At 39.4% G+C, this 14,183-nt stretch overlaps 1 protein-coding gene across 1 annotated transcript in view; it reads left to right on the top strand.

The window, feature by feature from the left end:
- The window catches only part of BLM (Bloom syndrome, RecQ helicase-like), a 17,431-nt gene extending 3,580 nt beyond the window's left edge, over positions 1–13,851 (top strand). The window contains exons 4-19 of the mRNA XM_009700581.1: positions 1–253; positions 1,056–1,232; positions 1,651–1,769; positions 3,221–3,334; positions 4,097–4,195; positions 4,284–4,432; positions 4,890–4,996; positions 5,792–5,952; positions 6,450–6,645; positions 7,078–7,268; positions 8,315–8,462; positions 8,827–9,026; positions 9,838–10,030; positions 10,473–10,595; positions 11,897–12,104; positions 13,671–13,851. The exon at positions 1–253 is cut by the window's left edge and continues 499 nt beyond it. Of these exons, the coding sequence (XP_009698883.1) occupies positions 1–253; positions 1,056–1,232; positions 1,651–1,769; positions 3,221–3,334; positions 4,097–4,195; positions 4,284–4,432; positions 4,890–4,996; positions 5,792–5,952; positions 6,450–6,645; positions 7,078–7,268; positions 8,315–8,462; positions 8,827–9,026; positions 9,838–10,030; positions 10,473–10,595; positions 11,897–12,104; positions 13,671–13,851 (2,619 nt within the window). The remainder of the gene's footprint in view (positions 254–1,055; positions 1,233–1,650; positions 1,770–3,220; positions 3,335–4,096; positions 4,196–4,283; positions 4,433–4,889; positions 4,997–5,791; positions 5,953–6,449; positions 6,646–7,077; positions 7,269–8,314; positions 8,463–8,826; positions 9,027–9,837; positions 10,031–10,472; positions 10,596–11,896; positions 12,105–13,670) is intronic.
- The last annotated feature ends 332 nt before the right edge of the window (positions 13,852–14,183 follow it).

Here is a 14,183-nt window from a genome sequence, read left to right as displayed (position 1 = left end):
AGTTTAGGTATAAATGATACAGACTTTGACCTTGATCACTTTGATATCGATGATTTTGATGAGGGCTGGGAGAATTCGGTGAATGTTTCGGCACCTGAGACGCCATCTACGCCGTTGTGTCAGCCCGTCAGGGAAGGGCCGCCTGCCAAATCGCTGTTGTCAAAGATAATGTCCAGAGCCAAAGGACCTGCTGTTGTATCAAATCCTGCTGCTCTGAAACCAAGCCTCTTGATGGCAACAAAGAACAGTTCAGGTAAATTATGCTTGTTAGGATTACTGTCTTCCCCTTTTTGAATTTTTATTTACCTATTTTTAAACCAGAGGCTGAGTAACTTACTGTAGATTACATTAATGCCTTTTTTTTCTGTGGAAACTTCTTTTGGTTTCTTTTTGCAGTCATCTGTTTTCCTCCAAGTGATGCCAAACTTCTTGAATATTTATTTGCCAGGCAGGTCGCAGGCTGCTGGGAGGATGAAGCTGCTAAAATTGGAAATTAGAATGTTTCTGTGTTTTAATTCAAATAATGATTCTGGAGTTGTTAATTCAAAGCTGTACAACAGTTTTAGCTGTTTATGCAAAATGTTCAAAAATGGGCACTTGCTGAAGCAAACCTAATCCCTCTGGGGCACGGGGGTGGGTCAATATGATTTGTGGTTAGGAACGGGTTGGTAAAAAGGGGAGGTGAAAATGTTAACCCGTTTCATCAGCTTCTCTGTCGCTGGTTCAGCTAGCACCTGCTGTCAGGTACCCACGAACGGGGAGCCTCTTCATAGTTGTTTGTGACAGAGAGGAAGTTTGTCAGTGTAAGACTATGCGTTTTATACAGTCGTGGTTAAGCAGCTTGTTTCCAGAGATTTGTGTATAATGCAAATTCACACTTTAGCTGATCTTAAATTCTAGCTGAATGCAAATTTTTTTGGTAAGTCATGATTTGAGTTTAAAAGGTTTAAGTGGTGGCTAAGCCATCTGTTGTAGTGAAGCAGTCTTATGTTCCAAGAGGGATAGCGCAACTTGATATTGTAACTTATTTTAAGTACGTTTTCTTTGTCTACTAGATCCAACGGTTAATAACCCTGTGCTAGAACGTTTCAAGGGTATGAAGTTTTCCCATTCTGAAGAAATGATGAATATATTTCACAAAAAGTTTGGTCTGCACTATTTTCGGACAAATCAGCTGGAGGCCATCAATGCTGCTCTTCTAGGTGAAGACTGTTTCATCTTAATGCCCACTGGTATGTATCTCCAAATGTCACACACCTGCAGGCTTTTGAGGCCTGGCACACACTTGAGAAATAAAGACCTGAAACTCCTTTGCAAGGCCTGTGACGAACTTTTCTCTGTGCCTTTGTGGAGGTGGCGATAAATTGTGCTGCGTGAATTCTGTGGCTGCAGGATTTCTGGAATATTGTATGCACTGTGGTATTTTTGAATGAGGTGATTGAATTTCTGCCTTCCGTAATATTCCAATATGATAACTCTTCCTTATCCTACAGGTATCACATTAGAGGCAGTCACCGGTAAAAGTTTGTTTCTGGAAGTGCTGTAAAATGGGAAGTAAGAAATAGGTCTCCCTTCTTCCACTCCTTCTTCACGCTGTCTCCCTTTCCTCTTGACATCTAATGTTTGTTGTGTTCTGTTTAATCCTTACAGGTGGTGGTAAAAGCTTGTGCTACCAGTTACCGGCGTGTGTCTCTGCCGGAGTCACTGTTGTTATCTCTCCACTGAGGTCGCTGATAATAGATCAAGTTCAGAAGCTGAAGACTTTAGATGTAAGTTCACTCAGCTTTATTTAGTTAAATTGCAGATAAGTGAATTAGAAACCTGAAATTTTACAGCAAATGTTATCTCTCTCAAATACAAACTGCAAAAATTGATTAGATGGAAACTGTAAAAGTTGTATAGGAAGAACTAAATTAGATGAACTAGAATATCGTGGCAGTCTAACCACTAAATTTATTGATGCTCATGTGTATTTGTTATTGGAGCTTAGTTTCCAAGTACAGATGCCTTGATTCTTAGATTCTGAGAGTTGTATTTGGACACCTAAATAGGAGCAGCCTGGCTCTATAGCAGAAATAAGCACTAAATTCCTAAGTTAGGAGTGTTCTGGAGATGCTAGGCATTTCTAGAAAAGTAATACACAGAGAAAAGAAATGCAAGTGCAGAACATGTGCGTTCCTAAGGCTGACCACTGGTGAACTGCTTTTGCCTCTGTGAAGTGTCTTTTTTCATCCTTAGTGTGTGATTGAGATTGAGAGATCAGGGAAGTAAAGGTGGATAACACATTTTAGGGCAAAAATAGAGAGATATTTTGGGGTATGAGACCGAAGGGACTACGATACTGGGTTTTGAAGCCTGGACAAATCTTTCTGTCACCAAGGATGATTTTTGATAGCCTAACTAGACAGGGCCCTCGAATGGTTGTCTGCCATTGAGTGACTACTGCACCACGTTACGCTTTGGCCACGCTCTTCACTCTTTCTGATGTTGTGGGGTGCGCTGGCTGTAGAAGCCCGTTTAACTGGCTCTGTGACTCTGGGGCGTTTGTCGCTGCAGCAGGGATTGCCTCTGCAGAGCTGCGGCTGCCTCTTGTGAGAGGAAGAGGAGACAAGCAGGCAGAATTGACTCTGTTAGTGTGACCTATTCTTACGTTGTTTTTGTCCTTACTATTCAGTATAAATAGTAAGTTATACTTTCACATTTAATATGAAATTGCTGCCCCAAGTTGTATCCAATCTCTTCTGATGCAATGTTGCTCTATGTTTGTGGGCACAAATATTTAGGGTGTTATCATGGTTTTGTGCGTCTCGGAAACTTTGCTTCTTATTTCAAGATCTCTGTTTTCTGAATTCAATCTCAAACTTACAGCATATTGAGCAATTAACAAACATCACATCAATTTTCTTTACTGGCAAGAGAGTTCAAATATAGCAGACAAATCCCCTAACTCAGGTATTGGTCTGCTGGTAGAATTGGGAGCAGAAGAATAGAATTTGGCTTACAGTCTTGGTTTTATCATTAGAAAAATTCTGTGGTGTCTACAGTACAGTGGGGGTTCAAATGCTATCTCTAATTACACAAAGAAGTGTTGAAAATGTTGTGTTCATTGAGGATAGTAAATGGATATACTTTTTTATCTAGTTTGTAACTAGATGTAAGACTATATTTGGAGGTTCTTCTGTTTTGTGCATATTAAAACTTTATTTATCTTTTAATATAGATCGCTGCAACATATCTGACTGGTGATAGAACGGATGCTGATGCTTCAAAAATATATATGCAATTGTCAAAAAAAGATCCTATAATAAAGCTTCTCTATGTTACCCCTGAGAAGGTTTGTATTTAATTTGAATTGTAAAATCACGGAGGCAAGAAGAGAAAGATTACTATGAAGTATTAAAGGGGAAACACTGAACTTAAAGTAGGCTTCTGGGGAAAAAAGAATTGTTAAACATTTTTTATATAATTCAGTAAGGTTCTGTACAGATGTAACCAATTTCAATCAGTAATTAACCAAGAATGAGAACTGAGTATGTCTATACAATCTAAATTCTTAAAACAAACCCCCCATGCTAGTCCATTTCAATATATCTTACCACATATTAGTGGCTAATTGCTGTCAGGTAGCTATTAGAATCTAGACTACTATGAATAGGATAATACAAGGAAAAAATATGCAACTGTCAAGGTAATATGGGATTGTCAAAAGATTGCCTTGTACTTAATTATATGCTGCCTTTAAAAGTTATGTTATTCCACAAGAGCTTTATAAGAGGGGACTGCTTAGTGTGCTGATTATGCTTTTTTCTTCAGCATTGCCTTTCCCTGTCTTTCATGACATAAGTAATTTAAATTTACTCAGGTTGTAGGACCTCTGGATAGGTGATCCTAGAACCTTGTGGTAATCCCACATCAGCTGCTTCGTTGTCAATTAAAATGAAGCTGATGGCCGCCTTCTTTATGCCTTCAAGCTTTACTTGTGCAGTCAAGATAAACTTTGCTGTACAGAACAATTCTTTCTGTATTCTTAGTCGGGTAGGGTGACGCTTTGCTCTGTTAGTTTGCCTTCTAATGCCACCAGTGGATGTGTACCTAGGTTTGTGCAAGCAGCCGACTGATGTCGGCCCTGGAAAACCTCTATGACAGGAAACTCCTAGCACGTTTTGTCATTGATGAGGCCCACTGTGTCAGCCAGGTAAAAACCTTGATTTGTTTTTCAAAGTGGCAAAAGATTTAGTTGGAGCATCTTACTCAGTTATATTTAAATTTTATGTTTAAACTAGTGGGGTCACGATTTTCGAAAAGACTACAAGCGACTGAATATGCTCCGCAAGAAGTTTCACTCTGTTCCTATGATGGCTCTTACTGCCACTGCTAACCCCAGAGTACAGAAGGATATTCTGAATCAGCTTGAAATGCTAAAACCACAAGTGTAAGTTGCTCAGCAGTTTCCTGAAACAAGTTATTTGTGCTGCAGAAATTTTGAGTGCAAAACTTAGTAAAGTAAGAAAAGCATTACAGGTCCATCTGAAATACTTATGTAACTGTATCTGATTAAATGAGAATGCATGCATGGAATTAATGGGAGCTATATGCAAAATATTGGAGTAAGAAGAAAAAAACTTGCCGAACTCTTCCTCGCATGGTTAAGGAAGCTGTTTAAAAGAAAATAACATCATGAAATGTTTTATGTCACTGACAAAATGTACAAGTTGTATTTTAGGGCAACGCGAATCTGCATGGGCATAGTGGAACAGTAATTCCTTTGCAGATAATGCAGAACAAGTAGTAGTTAGTTGAATTTGGGACAATCCAGTCAATGGCGAGCTTGTTGAAAGGATTACTGCACCCATAAGGCTGATGAGCACCCATGAACTGTCATGTTTTAGGTTTACAATGAGCTTCAACAGGCATAACTTGAAATATGATGTATTGCCCAAGAAGCCAAAGAAAGTGGCAATGGATTGCTTGGAATGGATTAAAAAATATCATCCATGTGAGTATTCAGCAGCACAGTGTGCTTGCATGCATTTTTATGAACTACTTTTTAAGGCAGGAAAGGCTTTTATAATGCTGTAGAAACCTCAAACTTGTGCCTTTCCGTAAGCGACTAATACATTTACAAGAAAAACAAGTTGGAGGTAAAATTATATTGTTGGTAATGGGAATCAGATTTATGGGTATCCTAAAGTTAAGAGTTCAAGTTAAGATGGAGAAGTAAATTATGGTAATGCTCTTGAGTAATCTTTCTGGAGGTTGCCAGACCTTGTAGCATCGTGTGTTCAGAGTATAAAGGTCATCTAATATCCATACTGTTTTAATTGTTTAATTCTGTTGGTCTGCTTATCCATGGTTCCCCTTGAAGGTCTCTTCAAAGATTCCTATCTTTCTATGCTCACTTTTGGAGTCCTGCAGCTCCTGCTGCTGGGAGTTGACTACACCAAGCTCCCTTTGTAGCTTCTCTAGTGCTGTAACCCAGTACATCGTTGACTAAACATCTCTAACTCTTGATTTCTGTAGTTCTTTATTTATGTATTTTGAATCTTAAGACTGCACAGTTCTGAGCAGGAAAGCTTTCCTTGATTCCACCTCACCAAAAAACCAGGAAATTGTATAAGGAAAAACTAACAAAAACATCTGATATTAATAAAATTACTTTATCATTAAGCAGTTATTGCCTTACACTTACCAACCTCTCCCTATTGGAATAAATGTATTTGCTTGACTGTTAAGCAAGTGAAAGGGAGTAAAGCTTTATTGTAGCTCATATCTTTTTTTCTTATATATGCAGATGACTCTGGAATAATTTATTGCCTTTCACGTCATGAATGTGACACAACAGCGGCTATTCTGCAGAAAGAAGGTCTTGCTGCACTTGCCTATCATGCTGGCCTCACTGACTCCAACAGAGATCTTGTACAAAAGAAGTGGGTTAATCAAGAAGGATGCCAGGTAAAAGAAAAGAAACTAGGGGGCGGAAAAAGCAAATAGAATTTAGAATGCTTTTGTCCCTCTTGGTCTAGTAAATGAAAGTGAAGTTGTGTAACGTTATTACCAAATCAGATGCAGTATTAAGTAACTGATCCGAACAGATCTGCCATAACACGTTAGCCATCTTCTTATTGGGAGTTTTACAAATCAAAGACTGCAACACTGCACCAAGTATGATACTCCAGGGGGAAGGCACTGAGCAGTACAAAGCTTCCGGAACAGCTCTAGGCATGCTGCTGAATTGCATATTGAGACTTAAACTTGGAGTGTTCCCTTTGTCTGCAATAGCTCTTCTGAAAGGAGAGGTGGTTTTGCTATTTTGTACTCATCTTGCAGTGTTACAATTGAAATTCGAGGTTCTGCACAGTTTTGTCCTGATCACCCATCTATTTTTGGTGCAGAGTGCTGCGTGGATAACTTTCATATCTCTATGTAACTAATTATTATTTCCTTCCTAGGTTATATGTGCAACAATTGCCTTTGGAATGGGAATTGATAAACCTGATGTACGCTATGTTATCCATGCTTCTCTTCCTAAATCTATAGAAGGTTACTATCAAGAATCTGGCAGAGCTGGACGAGATGGTGAAATGTCTCACTGTCTGCTCTTCTACAGCTACAGTGATGTAACCAGACTTAGAAGGCTAATACTAAGTGAGTTCTCGTGTTTGTAACTTAATGAAGACAATATTAAAGGAGTCAGTTACTGGTCTCTGTTTCATTTAGGCTGTGTTATTTTCTCATTTAGAAGTGCGATATGTAGTGTGGTATTGCGAAGATGGGAGAACTGTGCATCTTTACCTGAATGGTTTTCTGTAACGAAAGATTTTTGTCACTTGTACTGAATTTTACTGAAAAATGTTTTGCTTCATACATAGCCAGCTCTTGATTCTTGTCATTCTACTTTTACTTTATTTCTCCACTCTTTAAAACTTTAGAGGTAAAAGCTGTCCTAGGTTAGTTCTGTACTAACCTACTCATCGTTTTTTTTAAGCAAAAAAGAATATTGTGTTTTGTCTATCTGATAATATATAAAAATGCAGAGGTGCAGACTTAACAAGTACAATTGAATTCATTGCATTTCAGTGGAGAAAGATGGAAACAGTTACACAAGACAGACCCACTTCAACAACCTGTACAGTATGGTTCACTACTGTGAGAATGTAGTTGATTGCCGGAGAATTCAGCTTTTGGCCTACTTTGGGGAAACTAGTTTTAATCCCACCTTCTGTAAAGATCACCCAGAAGTAATTTGCGATAACTGCAGTAGAAAGAAGGTAAAAATCATAGCTCTTATTTATAGTGTTGTTAAACTGATTTTGCATTTAGCTGCATTAAAAAATCATAAGGTGACATTTCGGAAGGCAAATGGAGAAAATGAGTAAGATTTCTATTTTTGTGATGCTAGATGCTTTGAATTATTTCCAGGGTTTAACCTAGAGTAGAATTATACAGACTATTCATGGACTTGTGATGCTCCTGTTTCTGTCAGAGGAGGACTAGTGAGGTGTAAGGATATTCCTCGGGGTTGATTTTCTTGGCTACAGTGCCTATAGGAGGCAGGAGCTAACATAAGATCCACTGGAATGGCTACAGGGAAATCCCTTCAACTGCCTATTCTGATGTTTTCAAGGCAGCTTTGTGCTGCCAGAGTGGCACGAATGCCACTTTAGGAGATGTATGCCGCTTGAGGTGTCCCAAAGGTTAGGGTCTATGCGTCAAGGATTGAAGCAAACTTGTTAGTGGCGTGAACGGGAGCAGAAGAGAAGATAGAGAAGAGAGCTGTTGAAGCAGACAGGGAAGGGTTACTGGTATCTCTAAACCAGATCAGTTTTATACCTGATGATATTGCTTCTCAGTCCTGTGTTTGAAGCATTACCTCACATAGCTGTGATTGTAACAAAATTTGACTAGAATAATGCATATTCAGTCCAGTCTTCTCATTTTAATGCGTATTGGAAGTCTAAGTTCTAGTGCATGGCAGCAGAAAAATTACAGGAATGCTTTCCAAACAATTTACCTTGATTACCAATATTCATGCAGCGATCTTGCAGCTCACTCTGTAGAATTAACACAGTAGAGATTATATACAATCAGTTGGTATGTATTATTATGTTTTCCAGAGTATTATCATATCCAGAATTCCCGTGACTATATTGTATCGCTGTAGGTGTACTAACTAGAAAATCACTATTGCTCTGTTTGGAACAAAATGAATTCATGGCTGGGAAAAGCTCAATGATGAGAAACAAGGTTTTCAGTAACAACTCGTATTAGGACAGAGCCACGTAACATTGTTTCTTAATCAAGTCTATTTTAATAGGATTACAAATCAAGAAATGTAACAGATGAAGTGAAGAGCATTATAAGATTTGTACAAGAGCATTGTGGACAAACAGGACAAATAAATGGAAAAAGAAATACAGGTTGTGGAAGATACACCTTGAATATGATGGTAGACATTTTCTTAGGTAAGTACTGTTCTTCAAGAAACAACACCTAAATAGACTTGGTGCATAAATTCCTAAGTATCAGGAGGCCTGCGCAATACCAGCAGTGGTTTAAAAGAAGATATATTTTGCAAAATTATTCTTTGTAGGAATCTCTTGGTGGTAAATGATCCAAAATAAATGAGACTAAAGCTTTGATCCATTTCAGGTTGCTATAGTGATAATATTAGTTTTCTGGTGGAGCTTGGAGTTTCTGGTGCTTAAATGCATTTTTTTTTATGTGCATAGAGTATGGAATACCTTTGGGAATCTTCCAGAGGTCTGTAAATACATATGTATGTAGGCTTTCTAATCGCAGGCTAATCCTGTGATTTCTGTCACACAGGTACAACGAGTGCGAAGATTCAGACTGGAATATTTGGGAAGGGAGCTGCCTACTCAAGGCATAATGTTGAAAGACTTTTTAGAAAACTGGTCTTGGACAAGATTCTGGATGAAGACTTGTATATCACAGCTAACGACCACGCGGTAGCATATGTAATTCTAGGAGAAAAAGCTCAGGCTGTGCTAGATGGATCACTACAGGTGTGTAATGTTTGGGTTTTTTCTTTTCCTTGAAAGTGTCGTTTTTAAGAAACACGCTACAGTTTTTATGTAGCATATACCCTAGGATAGTTTAAACGTAGTTTGCCTACCAGCTGAAGTACAGAAACTAGTCTCTAGCAGATGCAGGGGACAGAATCCAACAAGCATGATTTCTGGTCCAGTATTCTAATAATAACGTTGTGAGGCAAAAGGTGAGTTTGAGAGGACTGGAGTGGATTAAGTCTTTCTTTTCTCCCCCCATTCCATTTGACTCCAGCTTGTCAAGAAAGAAAAGTTACGAGCAACACAGGAAAAGCTAGCTAAAAAGAAAAGAAGGAACAGCGCTACCTTCTCCTGCATTTTCTGCTCTATTTTTTTCCAGTCATTGGTGAGCTCTGATGGAAAATGCACTTCAAGAAGGTCATGGAACTGGTCCCAGAATTGCTTGAGGCAGTGTCTCCTCTGCGTTAGTGCTGTTTTTGGAGAAGAGCAGAGCCCTCAGCATTAGACCTAGTGACCTGTGTTTAAAGCTAGCTGTGAAATGGGTTCTCAAGATTTTTTCCCTGTGTTGTGTATACTCTGCTAGTTCTTTGCAGAAGAAACTTAGGGGCAGCTGAGTAGCCTGTAAACAAACGAAAGAAAACAAAAAACCAACAAACAAAAAGTGCATACTGGGTAAATAGCTTTTTGTGGTCCATCAAGGAATGCTTTTGGTTACCTTCAGTGTTTTCCTGTGTTATCAATCAATCTTCTAATGATAGCTCTGCAGTAACTCCCCTGGCAGAAGTTATTGATTGGCTTATTTTAACAGGTGGAGTTTCATGAAACAGAAAGTGCCAGCACCATCAGAAAGCAAAAGGCTTCCATGGCAAAAATGTCGCAGCGGGAAGAGATGGTTAAAAAGTGCCTTGGGGAACTTACAGATACATGTAAAACGCTTGGGAAAGTCTTTGATGTGCATTACTTCAATATTTTCAGTACTTCAACGCTAAAGAAAATAGCAGGTAGTGTCAGCTTTTCATAACTTGGAACCCATTGGCAGCAGGCTGCATGTGCAATTGTAGCCTTTTCTGACAGAAAATGTACGGTTTCTAACATTTGGCAAGAACAGGTTTAAGTACACGTAACTGAGCGAGTTCTATAGAAGTAGCTGACACAGCATAGATTCCTTGGAGCTGCAGTTGATGGTCCTGCTGGATAAGGACAAGAGCCACCCAGGTAATCATACTGCAAAACAAACTCAAGCATTTTCAGAGAAAACTTTTGGACTAGTTTTTGTGCTAACCAACTAGAATCAAATCTGCTAGAATAAAGGCTTACTTCCTTAGGGACTTAATGCCTAGTGTGGCACTAAAAGGAATTCATTTCTTCCAGAATACTCTACTTTGATCTCTCTTTAAAAAAAGGTAGTTTGACATGTCTAATTGGTGCTTTGTTACATTACAGAAACCTTGTCATCTGATGTGGAGGTTTTACTGCAGATTGATGGTGTCACAGAAGACAAACTGGAAAAATATGGTGCAGAAATAATTAAAGTGATGGATAAGTACTCTGAGTGGACCACACCAGGTTTAGTATACTTTGTACCTAAATGTGTACTTTCCTGTTTAGCTCCCTTCTCTCCTCCTCTATCAGAGGTTTCACTCAAAAGTTTCCTTGTTTTAAATACAAGAAACTAATTCTTGCAGTTTAGTAATTACAAAGAGGGAGCAATTGCACATTTTCAGAACATACAGAGGTCCTTGCTATCTTCTCACTAGTTAAATTCAGCATATCTCTGAAAGGCTAAAAAAGGAAAATGAGAACTAAGGAGTCTGCTCTGCTCCTAACCTATTAGTTATTGGGATTTATGTAATATGCTTAGTTATAATGAGAATTCTGACCTTAAGGTTAAAGGTCTTGCACCTCTTGCATATTTTTCCATCTGCGTTTACTATGTGTGGGGTAACGTTGTAGCCTGGCAGATAATCATAACCACCACCTTTTATTTTTTATAGTAATTGAGGTCAGCAAGTTCATGTCTTCACTGACTGGCGCTTGCTCAAATGTGAAGAACTTTCAAAGCTAGGTGTAAAAAAAAAAGTAAAAAATATCTATCAGGTCAGAATGGTAGCATTTTACAACGCCTTTGCACAGCTCTAACCTTATATACAAAGTTCAGCTCAGTGGAGGATTGAGCCCTCGGGTTAGTAAATCTCATAACTTCACGTGAGCATAGCATGTAGCCTATGTTGCGATTAGACTATTTAATACAGCTTGGCTATCAGATTAGACATTGGGGCCTGCAATTTTAAAGTGATTCACATTTACATTTAAGGAGGCTGTGCTTTCATATGCTGCAATGTGAACAAAGGCATATCTACAAACCTGATTTTTAAGAATTTTATTCTACTGCCTGTGCAATGAATCACATCCCTCTTGATTGTGACTGATTGAGAAGGAGCTCTCAGCTGTCTGAGCCTTTCCGCGTCTCCTGATGCTGTTTTTCAAAACAAGTGCTGTATTTGACTGTGGTATTTATGGTACATTCCATAATTCTTTCCAGCTGACACGGGGAAGAGAGTGTAAAGGCAGAAAACCCAGCGTTATCAAAATAGTTTAGACAAAAAGCCAAGCTAGAGAAAATAGGACTGGCCAGTGTTCTTTTAGGTCATGAGATAAACCAAAACTGCCTTCTGTCCTTGCTTGACACCAACCTACGAAACACCTTTAGCTGAGCCTGGAGCATCACCAGGATGAAGGCAGCGCAAAGGAGGTTTTGAACAGTAAGGACAGAAGTTTTGGCGCAATCGGCGTGTTCCGGCTGACAGTTCTGACTGGCCCAGGCAATATCTTGATTTTGTTAGTTTTAACTCGCTCTCTCTCTGTAGAAGATGCTGCCTGCCAAAGTGTGGACACAGCTACGGGAAGCACTGGCAGACCTGAGAGTGGTGAGGAAGCGGAAGATGTAGCTATAACCTCAAGCTATTTTTGCAATAATGCAAACCAAAGAAGGAAAAGGAAAAGGCCGCCAAACTTCAGAGAATCAAAGAGGAAAAAGACTAGTAATAGTGGTAGCCAGCAGTTTCATCCCAAAGGGTACGTTGCTTGTGGTCAGTTGTAACTTTTCTTTGTCCAGAACAGCGTGATGATGATCCCAAAATTGCAGTGTTATCTTACTGCATTTTCTTGAGTAAGAATGTGCTGCCATAACAATAATTAGCAGGCTGGCTGGATTCTGTGCTTGGAAACATAAGGAAGGCTTAAGACTTTGAAGATTTGATGGAATATTTGAGCTTCAGTTCCCAGTCCCTTGTTAATTCTTGTTCTCCCTCTGATTGTACCGTACAAAGCAACGCCTGCATCAAGAACGTAACGTTTGGATCCAGGAGTCTGGTTGGTCTTGAGCTTCTAGGGCAGACCCACCACCAAACTATCCCAGGGTGATGAAAAAGCCAGGCTGGGCCTCATCCTTTGAGGCAATGACCTTATTTTAGCCGTTCATGTAGTTATTAGTCTGGTAACTCAAGTAGCAGCAGTTTGTGCTGAAGGTCTACGCTTCAAAACATGATGATTAATCAGTGCTGGAAGGGAACGAGTGACAAAGGAGAAATGGCTGGAGAAATTCTGCCGTCCCTAAACCTTCTTTAAAAACAGCCAAGGGGTGACATTAGAAGAGTTGAGCCATAAGTTCTTTTTTGGGTTTTATAGTCATGCCTTTTAAAGGTTTGCTGTGCTCATAGCTTGCCTTGCACAAAAAGGAATTAAATTAAAGTTCCCTGTACTGTGGTATGGTCAGGTTACTTAATCCCTCAGCCTAGAAATTTTACCTCAGTTTGGTATATGTGATAGAGAACGTGAGGTACAAAACAGCAGTTATGTGGACAACCTACGTCTTGCATTTCTGAAATGGTTCTTTGACTGAGCTTTTATTCAGCCTGTATGTGTAGTAGAAGTTGCATTCTCTTTCAGCTGGGAGGAGCTCAGGAAGTTCATTCGGACGAGTAGCTGTAAATGGTACTAATGTGCTCTCCGAAACATTCTGTAAAATCCCCACCTGAAAAGTCATGCCTAAATTTTTAAAGACTGTTAGGTTTTATTGGTATATTAGCTACTTACATTTTACTGCTTTAATATTGCATTCATCACTAAAGAGAAAATATGGTCTACCTTATGAAAACTCTTCCCTTTCTGCCATTATCTGTTCTTTCCAAGGCTGTCTCCTTCTCTGCCCTGTTTTTCCTCATTCTGGTCTTTGGTTTTCTGTAGCAAATTGCAGTTCCCAGCTCAGTAGGTTTTACTCCCACCCTTTTCACCTTCCCATCTACTAAAATGTTAGTCGTGAAATGCTGTTGACCCTGAAGTGTCACTTAATGTTGATACTCTAATTGGACTAATAGGAGTCAGGTTGGTTCAGCACTCTCTGTCCCTGTTTCAGGCTGCTTCTTACCCTTAGGCAAATGCCAGAGCAACAGCTATACTTGATTTACATTTCAAAGGTATTTTTGCAGCCATGTGTGTTAAAAAAATAAAAAACTTAAAAAATGAAAGCGTAGTCTTCTGGAAAATCTAATGGTGGTGTATATGTAAGTACGCCATGGGTGCAGGGAATGGGGCAAGTACCGCAGATGTTTGACACGCATACCTTCTCTCTACGTGTTGCAGCGGTTACAAGTACAGAAGGACCAAAAGGCCATCCAGCTCAAAGGCACCAGCTTCATCTGGCTACGCTTCGGCATCGTACCACATTAGCGCCGCGCACGGAGCTGCAGGAAAGCTGGGGATTATGGCACCGCCGAAACCCAAAAACAGACAATTCCTTCAGCCTTCGTATTCAGTATTCTAACTAGAAGGATGTAAATACTGTATAAAAGCAAGCCCTGAAGATGTAATCATTGTTTATTAGATTTTTGTTTCATTCGTTAAACCTTCTGAGACTTGTACATTTGTCAAGTGCAAAACCTCACATTAAATAAATATTTTTAAACTTCTAAGTTTATTTTGAGCTTGCTTTCTACTGTAAACAAATGGAGTTCTGACTGGTTCTAGAAACCCTACTCTTTCAGTGAAAATACTCCCTGTAGCTTTACAGCTACCTGAGGGATACGCTTGCGACCACAGATCAAAGGCGGGTACTGGAACCGCGCATCCCAAAGCTGCGGTTGCCTCTGTTCTCCC

The sequence above is a fragment of the Cariama cristata genome, unplaced genomic scaffold (genome assembly GCF_000690535.1).
Source record: "Cariama cristata isolate BGI_N322 unplaced genomic scaffold, ASM69053v1 scaffold38365, whole genome shotgun sequence".
In the NCBI taxonomy this organism is placed as follows: Eukaryota; Metazoa; Chordata; class Aves; order Cariamiformes; family Cariamidae; genus Cariama; species Cariama cristata.
Note: the sequence above shows the minus strand (reverse complement) of the source record. Positions and strands in the feature narration are given on the sequence as shown.